Genomic DNA, 15,693 nt, shown 5'->3' on the forward strand with positions numbered 1-15,693 from the left:
ATCTTGAGTCACCTTTCTATTGTTAATGTAATTTGATGTAAGGGATTATAACTCAATTTTACATATGCTGTGATATCTGACAATTGTCTATTTCATGGATGTAAGCCTGTGTGTCCATGAGCACCAAATTGCCTCCCATGTCTGCTTCCTGGATAGTTATTTCTGGAAGTGCAGTTAGTTTGGCAAGTGCATGTCTTTCCCCCTGTGATAGATTGTCACTGCTAATCTTTGTGTATTGTTAAGTTCTGTCTTCCCATTCAAATAGTTCCTTAGTCACAAGTTGATGAAAAATGTCTATAGCAATGTCATTTTGTGAAGCAAGCAAAAAAGTGGATTTGGGTCTCATGCCACTGTCAGTACTAACATCAGTCAAAATACAGAAGTCTGAGAAAATGCATGTAATGGAGGGCGAAGTTGAATCTTCATCATCCAGTGATGACAACAGCTGTATATCCTCAATATCACAGATTGTTTTATGACAAGGTATAGAAATTCTTGCCATCTTGAAAGTAGACAGAATGATGCACTCTGGGTTTGTCAGATGCCACTTATCACCGAAAGGTCGTCACTAAGAGGGAGGGGAGCTGGTAGCCCATTGACTAGTGATTACATTGTCCACTTGGGGCATTTTAACGGGATAAATAGGGCACCCTGGAAGTGAGATTACATTGGAATTGGAACAAGGACCAAAGAAGGTCTGCCCTGCTTCTCCTGGACTGCACAAAGAGAGGCTGCACCGTCTTTTGGACTGCACCTGCTGCAATTTTGGGCTAGCAAACATAGGACTGTTCCAGTGGCTCCTGGGGTGGGGAAACGTTAAGCCCCTTCCCCAGACTCCAGACCTAACCACTGACTGCACTGATCAATTGGCTAATCCCCTGGAACAAGCTCCAGGGGCAAAAAAGCTGAACAAGCCCAAACCAGCAAGTTGTTAGCCATCGGAAATTCGCTGCTAGCTACCGCTTGGCGCTAGTAAGAGACTGATCCTTGGAGGCCAAATGTTTTGCCCAAGTCAGGTGGATATGAGAGTGCGTCAGAGTTCGAATTGGTCGCCCAAGAGGGAAAATAGCCCCCACTAAAGGATTTCGCTCCAACTGCTGTGCTCGGGGACCAGTAGCTGACAAGCAGCTGGCCTTCCACTGTTTTGAGGAGGACTTCATGGTACCCTAACCTCTGTGGCCGAAGTCGTTCACTCGTGGACTAAAGAATCATCACAGAGACAACTCCATTGACTGCACATCAACCAGAGCATTTTTAAGCCTCTTTTCTTCCTGCATCCCCAGAATCTGGACCAGTCCATTATAGTCTATGGCAGTCGTGCTGTTAATGCTAGAACTGTACTGGAAAACGCTATAGTGGCCAGGAAACTGTTCAGATCTACCCCAATGGCCCCCTAGACCTTCTCCCTGTTAGATTTTGTCACCAAAGCTGGGCTGAAGTAACCAACTAACTGTTAAAAAAGTTTACAATGTTTTTGTCAGCCAGTGCTTGTTTGCACTTGGAACCCTGTGGTAGATTTTGCTCATTAAAATGTCATAAAAATAGACTCTATTTTTATAAATTGGTCTTGTTTCTTTTATGTGTGACTTTCTTGTTCCACTGTTTGGCACTGTTAAATGCTTTACATTAAGTTCCTTTGTCTGAGCCTTGCTGTCCGAAGCCACAGCTACCCAGGGTTGAGCTTAATGCTTTACAAACAAACCTGACTAGACCCAGTAAAGGTTTTGTCAGTGTATTCCACAATAAGGCTACCTAGCCATATCATATAATTCACCCAGATCCTCACAAAACGGAATTGATCACACCCAAATTTGGTAGGGGTGTAGAGGAAGGGGTTTCTCCATGAGGGAAACGTATTTTCCTCGCAGAGGAAGAAAAAGCCAAACAAATGCATTTGCACAGGGGACGTTCTTTCATTTGTGGAGAGTTCTCTCCCACGGAGATTTCCAAATGGTGGGAATGGATTCCATACTTGGAAATCATGGGATTCCAATATGAATCGATGTAGAAATCTGTGCCAGATGCAGGTTTCCATGGAGCTTTAATTTTGGAATTTGTGAATTAAAAAAAAAAAGTAACCCTTTGCATAGATTTAGAAATCCCTGTGAAGTTTTACTATTTTAGTGAATAAGCCCCCGTGACGTAATGGAGTGTATTACGATTTTTATTCTTCAGTCACAACATGGCAGCCCTTCTGTAGGCCTACCTAGGGCTATTTTTATCACTTTTGGTCCAGCAACGATACTTCAAAGAATTCAGGAATTCCTGGAAACTTATCCTGCATTGACAAGTTTGCTCACACATTCTAAAGATTTGATAATAATTAATACATATATTTCTCCACCTGCCAATAAGATATTTATTATTAAGTAGGCAATGTTGTCTCTTGAAAATATTTCCTCAGAATATTCTAATGATTTTATTTGCATAAGTGGAGATTTGAATGCAAAGTAAGTAGCTCAATAGCAGCAAATGGATTTATATTGACTGTGAATGAAGTTTCACTGTTACCAAATGGTACTTCTATTAACACTAGATGCAAAGGAAAGCCAGTATTGCGGCTATCGAATTCTAAGATGCTCAGTGGTTAAAAAACAAGCATTGGTAAAGTAAGTCTGGATTGCTTTGCCAGTGTTCAGCATGCAAGCAATCTGCTTTACCAGTGCAACCAGTAACGAAGTGGTCATCTTGAAAGTACAGAAAACAATGTTGTCATAGTTTTCTTTACTTTTGATATTGTGGTAGACTGCTATAGGCTTTACCAAAATCAGCAGAGTTTTAAAGTCTCTGGCACTGGCAAAACTAATAGCCACTACAACCTCGGAGAAAGGCAGCACTCGGTAGTGCAAGGGAGCAGCATCCAGATCATCACCAACGCCATCATCAAGTGGCTGGCGTACCATGGGAGCTCTTCGGCAAGGAAGCTGGTAGGAGAGAGTTGGGGTTACTCAGGAGTGGGATCAAAGTAAAAAGCGTAAGGACACTCCAAAAACCAAGACATGTACTCCCTTAAACATGATATCCGTTCAAGGCATGTGAGCTGTAGATCACATGATTTGCATACTCCTGCCATTTAGGGTTGCGTCCGGATGTTTGCAAGTTGTTTTTCTTCGAAGAAGTCTTTCCAGTCACGAGGCAGGTGACTCCTCCTTTGGTGATAGTGCGCAGCTCTATATGCCAAGAACAGATGCGTACTTGATAAATAACATTATCCTTATGTGACATCACCAGTGAAAGGCTACACCCAAGCCAGTCTAAAGCAAGAGGAAACAAGCTATACTCCATGGAAGGGACAATCAATAAAAAGCAGGAAATAAGATTGACAAAAAAGCCATATAATACTGATGTCTAATGGCAGCTATGGTATTACATATTGCATATACGCAGTACTATTCAATACATTATTGGTGCTTAACAATCCCAAAGCTCAGCCACCCATAGCCCCATCCATAAAGGTTGGATAGAAGATTCTAGTAGGATGAACCACTCCAAACCTCAACATTTCCATAATGTGGTTAGGCTAAACATCATCATTATATCGCAGCTTTTTTTTTTATGCAGGCAATATTGTGGGCTTGAGCAACTCTGCTTTTAGGTTACAACTACTGATAAATAAATAAGGGCAGCATTGGCAGAAAAACAATTTAAAAAATACAGCGATCCAAAACTAAGGTTATGCCATTTAGAAGAGAAATAGCTGGAAATTGGTGGCTGTACAGAATTGGTTTAGTTGCTGCTAAGGAATTATCTTATCGGAGTATGCTGTTTGACATTACATTATCATGGAGGGTATTAATGGAGACCACGGGACGTGCTGTAAAATTGACAATAACTGGTGTGGCACAATTATAATAATACATATAGAAGGTTATCTCTCTCTTAAAAATTAGGAGGTGGTACCTGGTGAAATTGATACCCCTGCTTATTAGTGGTGCACCGCTATGGTGGTTAACCAACCACGTGTATTTGAATAGAATAGCTGGTTGAATACAGAGACGCTTTATTAATTAGAGTCCATATTGTGTCAGCTATTCATTCAGAGCTAGCATTAATTTCAGCTGATTCAAGGACCTCCAGATCTTTAGGCCACTCCCATGCACCTATGAATAGTTTATTGAGATTATGTGATATTGTCTAGTGGAATAGAATAATCATGATGTAGATGTATACACGGATAAGTGACCTTTTCTTAACTGAAAATGTATTGGACCAAATATTTGTGTTGCTGTAGATTGTTCAAATAAAATTTTTTGAAATTGTATCTGATGTGATAACATTGCTCAGTGTACCAAGCGCACAAGCTTTTCATTTCAGTGTGGAAACTTATTTCAAGATTACAATAGGTTGATAATATTTTAAGTGTGTTGAATATATTTTTGATCAGTTTTAAGTTTCACATAAACAAATCAAATACATTTAAAAAGTTTGTTTTCCAACATTGCTGCTTCAATATTTTAATTTGTTTTCAGTTTACTCGGGTTGCAGAAGGGAAGGTGAAGTGTGTGTGAAGGAGACACTACAATGAGGCTCTACAGCCTCAGCATCCTCTACAAGGGAGATCCCAAAGTTCACCTTCTGAAGGCAGCCTATGATGTGTCGTCCTTCAGCTTCTTCCAGAGGTCCAGGTAAGCTCCTATTTGCAGTTGTTGCACTACAGAGTTTGAACGTCACTACTGTGCTCTGTTTGCTTCTTAGATAACAGTAGATTTTGACTGCTCTGCTATGCAGTGTGTACACCTGGTCAGATTCCTTACCTCCACCGTGGGTCATGTGCAAATAGTATAAAACCAAGTGGAGTTCTGAGAAGTGATTCGACCTCTTGTGTTGCGATTGTGCATTTTGCAAACTTGAGTCTGCTTCCCAAGAACTCATAGCTCAAAGTTGTGACCCCCTGTGCATATTTTGTGAAGCTGTGACTGGTTCTTACTATGCCGTGATTTGTTACTTGTTCCTCTAAATGTAGCACCAAATGTCAAGGCATTTATGTCTTCATCAGTTCCTATTGGAGACTGGTACTCTTTAGTTAACTCACACGTTTCTTTTCCTGGCTCGCTCATTTCTTGTTTATTCTTCGGTCACTCTTTTCTCTCCGTAACTTCTTATTTGTTAATTACTTTTCATGAGGTTTTGTTTTCTTCCCCAGTTATTAAACTCTTTGTATGAGTTTTTAATCACTATTATCTCTTCTAATCACAAACGTTCTCACAAAAATCTCTCCTTCATTCCCAATTCCAAATACATTCTGTATTGGATCTGTGTCCCGAAATCCACAATTCCTTTCAAACTTAGTGTTCAATTGTTTTTTTGCTATATCTGATTTGCCAATTCACAAATTTTCAAAAATGTTACTCCTTGCTTCTATTTTATTTTCCAAACTCATTGTTTAATCATGTTTCATGGCCTTCTAGTGCCTCGTCTTTGTGCACCAAAACATTCACTCCCCCTGAGTTTTTGCTCTTCTAGTTGGAACCATGGATTTAATTTGCACTCCTCTGGGTGACACTGGCCTCACTTTCACTATGCACCATCTGTCGATCCAATGTGTGCCCTGGAGGTTTCGCTTTCTATGTTCTACCGATACCTCTCTTTGAGCTGCCATGATCTCATGAAAAATCAATTGCATGCCCATGGTGTCATTGTTTGTCTCCGTGTGTTTCATTTCTTTACACTCTTTACATGCTTAGAGTTGCTTGCTAAGAATGTCATGCGCTTTCTCGTAAACAAGAGCTGAATCTACCACTCTGTGTCTGTAGTGTCCAGGAATTCATGACCTTCACCAGCCAGCTGATAGTGGAGCGTTCAGGACCAGGCAGCAGGGCGTCTATCAAAGAACAAGGTAAGGGTGGGTGTCTCCAAACCCTACTCCCTCCACCCCTCTTGCCTCAATATCCCAGTCCACGGTAGTGCTGGCACTACGAGGCTCATGAATAAATAATGGTTACGGGCTCTTTGCTGGTAGGGTACCATTCTACCCATCAAATGGAAGGTAAGATGATAATGATTGAGAGTGGAGAGGGTGGCAGGGCATCCATTACAGAGTAATTTAAACATAGTCCTTTCCGCATTAGATTGTGGCAGTCTTCCTCTCACGTGTCTATCAGTTGTGCACCATGAGAGTTAGGGTAGTGCGGGCCATCATTTTTAGGGCTCGCACTGCGAACTGATCGCGAAGCGATCGTCGCTGCGAGACTCTATTGTAATAATTTCTGCTTACAAGTAGTCAAGGGAGACAGGAGACAAGTGATGTGCGCGTGCAAATGGATCAGGTCGCGCGCGCTTCCTGTCTCCCATGGCTCCTTGTAAGCAAACATACACGCACACACATGCATGCACCCCCCGCTCACGCGCACACAGCCACGCACGCACCCCGGCCCCCACTCACGCACACACACACAGCCACGCATGCACACCTTCCCCCCCCCCTACGGGCTCACGCGTACACACACAGCCACGCACACAGCCACGAACGCACCAACCCCCCCCCTCCCTCCCCCACTCACGGGCTCACGCGCACACACACAGCCACGCACGCACACCACCTCACGCGCACACACACAGCCCACCCCACTCACCGGGTCTCTCAGGCTCCTCTCGTCTTCTTTCGGTCGCAGTCTTGTGGCACCAAAGCAATAACAATCGCACACCTACAAAAAGCAGCGCCCCCTCTGTTAAAAATGCCAGCAGGATCCTATCCACTGTCTTTTTAAGCATCACGTGTTCTACCTAGTGACGCATGTGGAAGCACCCTTATCCCGTCAATACGCGTCCATGGAAATAGAAACCGAGAGTATTCGTAATGTGCAGACAGTTGGCAGTGATTGGCTGAGGACTTCAGCGAGAGGTTAGAGGAGCCGAGCAGTAGAGGGGCCCGGTGATACAGGTGAGAAATAATACGGTCTGGTGAGGGGGTGAGAAAATAAGGAGGCTAGTGCTGGGGATTCAGGCAGCATAACGTGTCTGCATAGGGAGAGTGCAGTGATGAGGTATTTGAATAGGCGAGGACACATTTTGACGCTGACGAGTTTGTGTGACACATTTCCTCGTTTGAGATGTGCTAATGTTTAACAGTTTTAATGTGTGATATATTAAAGCAGCGCCCCTTCTGTTAAAAATGCCAGCAGGATCCTATCCACTGTCTTTTTAAGCATCACGTGTTCTACCTAGTGACGCATGCGGAAGCACCCTTATCCCGTCAATGCGCGTCCATGGAAATAGAACCGAGAGTATTCGGGACGTGCAGACAGTTGGCAGTGATTGGCCGAGGACTTCAGCGAGAGGTTAGAGGAGCCGAGCAGTAGGAATCTGTCTGGAGCAGTAGTTGGTAAATAATAGAGGGGCCTGGTGATACAGGTGAGAAATAATACGGTCTGGCGAGGGGGCGAGAAAATAAGGAGGCTAGTGCTGGGGATTCAGGCAGCATAACGTGTCTGCATAGCGAGTGCAGTGATGAGGTATTTGAATAGGCGAGGACACATTTTGACGCTGACAAGTTTGTGTGACACATTTCCTCGTTTGAGATGTGCTAATGTTTAACCATTTTAATGTGTGATATATTGATGAGTGACACGTACTCTGGCAGTTACTGCTCTAATTGTTCTTGGTTGCATATCATATGTTTGAGTATAGAACTCCACCATGTTCTTTCCATACCTCCAAAAATTCCTCACCAGTCTCAGTGCTTTGCGCCCTATGACGCGCTTTATAAATTGTGCAATATAATATTAACCTCCACGGAAGGTTTTGGTGTTGACTTAGATCCCCCGTACCAGCAGCTTCAAACACCAAGGAATGTGGAGCCCAGTGTGATGTCTCCACAGTCTAGACATCCTTCCTATCCCATACATAGGTTAAGTTGGATACAGGGGGATGAACTATGTTCCTTAGACCTACTTAGTTGACATAGCAGAGGCAGGCCTTCCAAGTCCAACATATTCATTAGAAAAAATGTAAAAGTGCGAACTTGCACCAAGAGACGACTGCAAAAGCCCTCTTAGAGGTTGAAGAGAGAATCTCCGTGCAGAGAGGGATGAAGTAAAAGCGTGTAAGCAAGTCCTTGTTTATGTAAAAGTATGTGATTGGTAAGTGTTGTGAGCCATCCGAGACCCTCCCACGGTAACGCACTGCCCCAGATATGCACCTTTTACATCTTGTGGCCAGAGGCTATAAAATAAAGGGGTCCTGATAAAATAACGGGGGCGTAGACCGCACATGGTTCTTTCGCCCATACCAGCAACCTGTGTCTGTATTTGATTCATTGTTAGCGGGAGCACACTGCCAGACAGGGTGTCCGCGCTACCCGACGTCACCCTGCCACATTAGCGACGAGGGTCCTTCCACGTGTGCCCCTGCTATGATTACGTTCTGGCTGCACCCTGCAGGTTCATTACACACCAGAGATCAGTTGCCTCTGTGGCGCCACTGCCACGCTTACCTAATCACTGAACTACATGGTTTGTCTTGGGCCCCCCAAAAAAAGACCTTACAATAACGAGCATTTGCAATGCAATAGGTGTCGCATTATTAAAGTTTGAGCTACTGGCATTGTAAATGACAATGCCTTTTATTCATTTGCATCGGTGCGTAAACAAGCTCTTTGTACTTATAGTCCATGCTTATGAGAAGCAAGGCTGGCAGTCTCTTTTATTGTCAGCCTTGCTCATCGTAAGCAAGGACTGTACGTTCAAAGTGTGTGTTTATGCACAGATTGCAGGTTTTAAAAACAAATGAATAAAAGGCATTGCCATTCACAATACCAATAGCTCAAACTTTAATAATGCGAGACCTATTGCATTGTAAATGCTTGTTAAAACTGTGCCTAACGTGATCTCTATCAGTGCAAGGATGGGGTATCCTAAATAACTTAGGTTGTTAGAAACAGAGTCTGTGTCAAAGTGAGGTATGAGTTGTCCTCTCAGGAAAGGGTGGGCATGGTATTTTGACAAAAAGGCAAGGTATAAGCAAGCAATCCTTGCTGCCAAGGGCAAGGCAAGTCAGTTGTCTGGCACAAATTTTGATATTGATTGTTTTCACCACTAAGAATGAGATGGAAGGGCATTGATGAGGACGAGTTACTGATGGTCTGCACTGCTGTGGTTACCAGCTCTTCTATCAAAGATCTATGTAAGAACTATCACTACCAGGATTTGATATTTATTGTCTTATGTTCCCTAATATGAACTTTATGTTGCCCAAAATGTTCCTACTCATGGTTATGCAATCACTCCTACTCATGTTTATGCAATCACTCCTATGTTTCCTGAAATACCTTCTAGTGCTCATCAGGACCGTAGCATGTTTGTTACAGCGCTATAAATATTGGTGTTTACTGTTGCGAAATTATAGGGAAAAGCTGCAAGAATGCATTTCTCTTTCCAGAGTTCCATATTCTTTTCAAGTCTTTTCACCTTCTCTTTTTTTTCGTCAAGTGTGTTAAACATGAGAGCCCTGGTTTTCCCTCCTTCTTGAAGTGTGGTTAAGCACATACTGCACGGGCTTACTTTAGATCTTTCTGGGCATCTGATAATATCCTTTAGTTCACCTGCAATCAGTCTTAAAGTTGGCAGGCTGAGACAACCCTGCTTATTCCCCTTTGACGACAAAGGCTTTTTTTTTTATAATTAAGTCACCTTCTCTTGCCATCTCAGAAACCAGGACAACAATACAACTTTTGTTATTGATGTACATTGATCCCTATTTTTTGTTGTTACTAACATAGTTTCCCTCTCCTTTATGTCAGTTGCTGTGAAGCTGCAGTAGGTCCTCCTTCGCATACTACCGCTGAAGTATTAGCCTTAAACTGTCTGTCCACATAGTGAAGGTTACCCCCTTCACCCAATTCATGTAGCTGCAGGATCCAGATTGAAACAAAAGGGTTGGGATTCCACCTTCTGCTTTTACTGAAAGACCAGGACTACAATTTGTTTTTGCCTCCTATTTTCCAAATGTTTATCTCTGGTGACCAATGCTATTTTCCCTTATCAAGCCGTTTGTTTTATTTTCCATTTATTTTCCATTGCTGCTGGGGATTTGTGTGTTTCCCTGTTGACCGCCTTGCCCTTGCTCTCCTAGATATTTGTTTATTGATTAAGCTATGTGATTCTTTTGTTTATTGTGTCCGATTTGCCCTCCATCTGAAAGGCAATTTATTCCTGCCAATTTACCACAGCCCAAGCAAGTACAGGTCTGGTCCATCAAATTCTGTTTTGTCTTTGTTCCGTTTCGGATAAAACTATATATTTTATATCTCTCTCTCTCTCGCTCCTTATTTTCATTTCAAACCAGTTCATTATTTTTTTCAGGTTTCATGTTAACTCTACCTTTCTCAAACTCCAAGACTGTCACATGGCTTGAAGTCCAAAACGTAGCACTGTTCGTGCAGGTTCGAGGCATGTGGGCTGCTAAATTCATATCTTAGCATTAGATCGCCGCCTAGTGTTGGGTCCGGATGATCGCACATTGTTGTCCTGGAAGAGTCTTCGAAGTATCCTGAGATAGGTGGCTCCTCCCCTGGACTACAGTGCGCATGGGCATCGGCTCCATCCCCAGATTGTTTTTTTCCGCCATTGGGTTCGGATGTGGTCTCGACGTCTCTCTGTCGAAACCGAGAAAAAACTAACTTTTAGCGGCCAAAAGGCCTCGCTTTTTGCGTCGGTATTGTCTGCGCACGGTCTCGAGTCTTCCGTCTCTTGGAGCCGGAATAAGCGGAGTCTTGTTTCGCTTTTCGAACTTTGAGGCCTTCTCATCGCGACTCGACTGCAAAACTTTTCAGACATGGAGCGGAGCCCGTTTAAATACTGCCCGCTTTGTGGGTCCAAGTACCCACACATCGATCTACACCCCGTTTGTAACAAATGCCTTTCGCCTGACCACGACGACGGCAAGTGCAAGGCCTGTGCACAGTTCCGCTCTAAGAAGACTCTCAAGCTTCGGCGCGCGGTGCGCATGGAAGCTAGACAAGCGGCCCCGGATCCGGAAAACATCTTCGGCGACCAAGATGAAGAGGACCAGGGTCATCATCTTCAGATCTCCCCACCCGAGACGGAGGTCGAGGCGGATCCGGTAGACGACGACGGAGTCGTGGGTCAAGGCCTTGAATACGTCGACGAGGTAGGAGACGACGAAGAGATTTATGGGGCCGCGGCAGATAGCTCAGGGGACGAGCTCTGCCCCGAAGGTTTCGAGGATACCGACCGGGTCACGGGATCGCCTGTAGGCCTTACCCACGACCCCATGCCGCAAGCCACAGCCCCGCCTTCTGGCCCGGCCACGGACTTACTTGCTGAGCAGCCTGTGTCGAAACCGAAACCGAAAGCATCGGGATCGACTCCATCTAAAATGGCCGACCCGAAAACGAAACCGAAACTTAAGGACTCGAGCGTCCCTAAGATGGCTGCCGTGCCAGCGAAAACGACTGTACCCGCTAATCCATCGACTCCGTCGACCTCCGGTCCGCAGAAGTCGAAGAAGTCCGTCGATTCCGCTGCTGCTCATTCGAAATCGACGCCGGAGGAGGGGTCCTCTAAAAAAGATGGTCGGCACGGATCAACATCGGCGCCGCCGTCCAAGCCCGCAAAGGCCGGCTCCACGGAGTCTACGCAGGCGCACGGATCGAAGACTGGCACGTCTGCGCACCGGTCCCAGGACTCGGGGTCGGTGACAGCGGGTTCCGCGTCGAAAGCCCACAAGGCCCACAAAGACGTCGGATCCGAAGGAAAGGTCAAAACATCCTCGTCGGCTCCAAAACCAACTGAGAGTGAGGCGTCCCTCGTCGCCGCATCACTACAGCGAATTAGGGAGAAGGCCTCTGCTCCGTCGGCTCCGATTTCGTCGCCGAAGGCACAAACGGACAATCCAGCGAAGCCTTCTGGCAAACTTCTCTTTGTTTTGCCGCCAAAGGAGGCGCCGAAAGCCTTTTCCACCAAATCGGCACCGAAAAAGACGGTTTCTTCAACGGCTGGCCCACTTCCACGTCGGGTACTCGAATCGGAGGATGATTCGGAGCAGTTCATCGACGCAGACACCGGCAAATTGACCCTCTATAAGAGGAAAATAACTTCAGAGTCAGTGGACTCATATGTCATCCCACTGAAAAAGAAAAGGGTGCCCCTTGATGCTTCAGGCCTCACGGAACCAATCCTGCCTCCTCCAAGACGGAGCCCTACTCCCTCACCAGAACACTCTGCGGGTGAGGGGTATGATGAGGATGAGCAATACAATTTCCCTATCAATGAACCAGATGCACAACCGGATTCATATGATGACACTGGTGACCAGGGCACCCAAAATGTGGGGCAGGACCCGCAGCTTTTTAATGCACGTGCATCCCCAACTGAGGATTCAGCGGGTTTTCATGCGCTACTTGAGAGGGCAGCGGCCAATCATGATGTGGACATGCATGCTGACCCGATAGAAGAAGACTTCCTTTTCGACACATTCTCAGTCTCTGAAAGGACAGTAAAAACGCTGCCTATGCTTAAGGGAGTCCTCAAGCATGCGGGGGATATCTTTAAGGAGCCTACCAGGGCACGAGTGGTCAATCCACGCATTGAAAAAAAGTACAGACCTGCACCTGCGGACCCCGCATACATTCGGGGACAGTTGCCACTGGACTCTCTTGTGGTCGCCAATGCCAGGAAACGTGCCAACTCCCAGACAACGGGTGAAGCTCCTCCCCCGGATAAGGAGTCCAAAGTGCTAGAGGCAGGGGGCAAAAGAGTAGCTGCGCAGGCCGCAAACTTTTGGCGCATTGCCAATACACAGGCACTCTTAGCACGTTACGATAGGGCGCATTACGACACCCTAGAACAGGTTATACAACACCTGCCTCCAAAGTTCCAAGAAGGCACCAAACTGCTTATTGAGGAGGGGAAGCTAATCTCAAACGCAGCCATCAAGTGTGCACTTGACGCCGCAGACACAGCTGCTAGAGCTATCAACACTAGCGTTATGCTGAGACGACAGGCGTGGCTCCGCATCTCGGGGTTTAAACCAGATATTCAGACAACCATTCTTAATCAGCCAGTCAATCCTGATAGTCTGTTTGGTCCAGATGTTGACACCACCCTAGAAAAAATAAAAAAAGACACAGAAACTGCTAAGTCCATGGGGGCCCTCCAGTCGCAACAGTTTCGTGGCAACAATTTTCGTCGCTCAGGTGCACGTGGAGTCACCAGAGGACAAATGGGTCAACAATCTCAGTTCTCAAAAGGTGGAGCACAATCCTCGTTCCAAAAGCAGAACAAGGGAGGTTACAGAAATAACAGCAACAGAGGTCGCGGCAGAGGAAACAACAGCTCCCGCTCCTCTACCCCAAGCAAACAGTGACTCTCCGTCACTGCCCCCCGACCACTTAACACCTGTCGGGGGGAGACTGCAGCAGTTCCTGCCCGTCTGGAGAAACATCACCACAGACAGGTGGGTGCGACAACTAGTCCAGTATGGTTATTGCCTAGAGTTGAAATCCACTCCACCCAACATCCCGCCAAGGCAAAGGCCTATGTCCGCAGAGCACTTGCTCTTATTGCAGCAGGAAGTAGTGGTGATGCTGCAAAAAGGAGCAATCGAGCTCGTGCCGGTGAGAGAGGAAGGCACAGGGGTGTATTCCCTGTACTTCCTTATTCCAAAGAAGGACGGATCTCTCAGACCCATTCTAGATCTACGCCCCCTCACCCTGTACATACTGTCAGAACATTTCCACATGCTTACACTGCAGCAGATTCTTCCCTTGCTAAACCAAGGGGACTTCTTGGCAACCTTAGATCTCAAGGATGCTTATTTCCACATTCCACTACACCCGTCCCACAGGAAATACCTCAGGTTCACTATTCAAGGCAAGCATTACCAGTTCAAGGTCTTACCCTTTGGAGTCACCACAGCCCCAAGGGTGTTTACCAAGTGTCTGGCGACAGTAGCAGCGCACCTCAGGAGGCAGAACATCCATGTCTACCCCTACCTCGACGACTGGCTCGTGCAAGCCAAGTCGGAACGACAGTGCGCTGCGGACATGTCGACTACAATTCACCTTCTTCACAACCTGGGTTTCTCGCTGAACTACCCAAAGTCGCATCTACAACCAGCACATGTCCGGCAGTTCCTAGGTGCGACGATCAACACCCTGACGGCCATGGCTCAGCCAAACCAGGTCAGGATAGACAGCATGCAGTCTCTGATCCAAAAGTTCAGACCACAACACTCGCTTCCGGCGAGAGTATTCATGCAGTTGATAGGCATGATGGCCTCCTGCATCTTCATAGTCCCTCACGCACGGTTACATATGCGCCCGCTCCAGGAGTGCTTAGCGAATCAGTGGACACAGGCTCAGGGGCAATTGACAGACCTAGTGTTGGTTACCAGTCGGGTATACGACTCTCTGCATTGGTGGACTCCACACAACCTTTGCAAAGGCCGACTGTTCCAAGAGCCTGTGCCGCAGATTATCCTGACGACGGACGCATCTCTCCAGGGATGGGGAGCTCATCTGCTCACTTACACAGTGCAGGGACTATGGACGACGCAGCAGCAAAAGATGCACATCAACTATCTAGAACTGATGGCAATCTTCATGGCGATCAAGTCCTTCATTGTACATCTGTGCAACAAGGTAGTGTTAGTCCGGACGGACAACATGACTGCGATGTACTACATTCAAAAGCAGGGAGGCACCCACTCGCCACAGCTGTCTCATCTGGCTCAGAGCATGTGGAAGTGGGCCATTCAGAGGAACATTTTCCTCATGGCAGAACACCTCCCAGGGAAGGACAACCAGATGGCGGATCTGCTCAGCAGGTACAGCCATCAAATGCACGAGTGGGAGATACACCCATCTGTCCTCCACCCGTACTTCCAACAGTGGGGTCATCCGGAGATAGACCTGTTTGCCACAAAAGAAAACGCAAAATGCCAACACTTTGCCGCCAGGTTCCCTCACCCACAGTCGCAGGGGAATGCGATATGGATGAACTGGTCAGGCAAATTTGCGTACGCTTTTCCGCCAGCCCCTCTGATACCGCTGGTCGCAAGAAAGCTAAGGCAGCACGCGATGACTCTCATCCTAGTTGCTCCAACGTGGGCGCGCCAGGCTTGGTACACCACGTTCCTCGAACTCTCAGTGGTGCCGCATCAAAGACTGCGCCTCACGCCCAGTCTTTTGACGCAGAACCATGGAGAAATTCAGCATCCAGATCCGCAACAGCTCAACCTGGCGATCTGGCTCCTGAAGTCCTAGAGTTTGGATACCTTAACCTACCTCCAGAATGCATGAACATCATCAAGGAGGCAAGGAAGCCAACTACCAGAGCATGCTATGCTGCAAAATGGAAGCGTTTTGTCATTTACTGTACGGCCAATGACATCAACCCGCTAGATGCATCTATCCCCAACATCATTTGCTATCTGTTGCATCTTTACAAGTGCAATCTAGCGTACACTTCCATTCGGATACATCTATCCGCCATAGCGGCTTATCTTCAAAACAGGCAGCATCTCTCTGTCTTCAGAGTGCCCGCCATTAAAGCCTTCCTTGAAGGTCTGAAACGAGTCATTCCCCCAAGAACACCGCCAGCTCCGGTGTGGAACCTCAATGTCGTTCTCACCAGACTGATGGGACCGCCATTTGAGCCACTGCACTCGTGTGAACTCCAGTTCCTTACGTGGAAAGTAGCTTTCCTGGTAGCTATTACGTCTCTGAGGCGTGTC

The 15,693-nt window shown here is 46.4% G+C and overlaps 1 protein-coding gene across 4 annotated transcripts in view; it reads left to right on the forward strand.

Moving 5' to 3' along the window:
* The window catches only part of YKT6 (YKT6 vesicular SNARE protein), a 126,284-nt gene that overhangs the window by 30,506 nt on the left and 80,085 nt on the right, over positions 1-15,693 (forward strand). For all 4 annotated transcript variants that reach the window (XM_078666755.1, XM_078666756.1, XM_078666758.1 and 1 more), the window contains 2 exons: positions 4,470-4,625; positions 5,754-5,836. In XM_078666755.1, the coding sequence (XP_078522881.1) occupies positions 4,522-4,625; positions 5,754-5,836 (187 nt within the window). In that variant the 5' untranslated portion in view covers positions 4,470-4,521. The remainder of the gene's footprint in view (positions 1-4,469; positions 4,626-5,753; positions 5,837-15,693) is intronic.

The sequence above is a fragment of the Lissotriton helveticus genome, chromosome 11, assembly GCF_964261635.1.
Source record: "Lissotriton helveticus chromosome 11, aLisHel1.1, whole genome shotgun sequence".
NCBI lineage: Eukaryota > Metazoa > Chordata > Amphibia > Caudata > Salamandridae > Lissotriton > Lissotriton helveticus.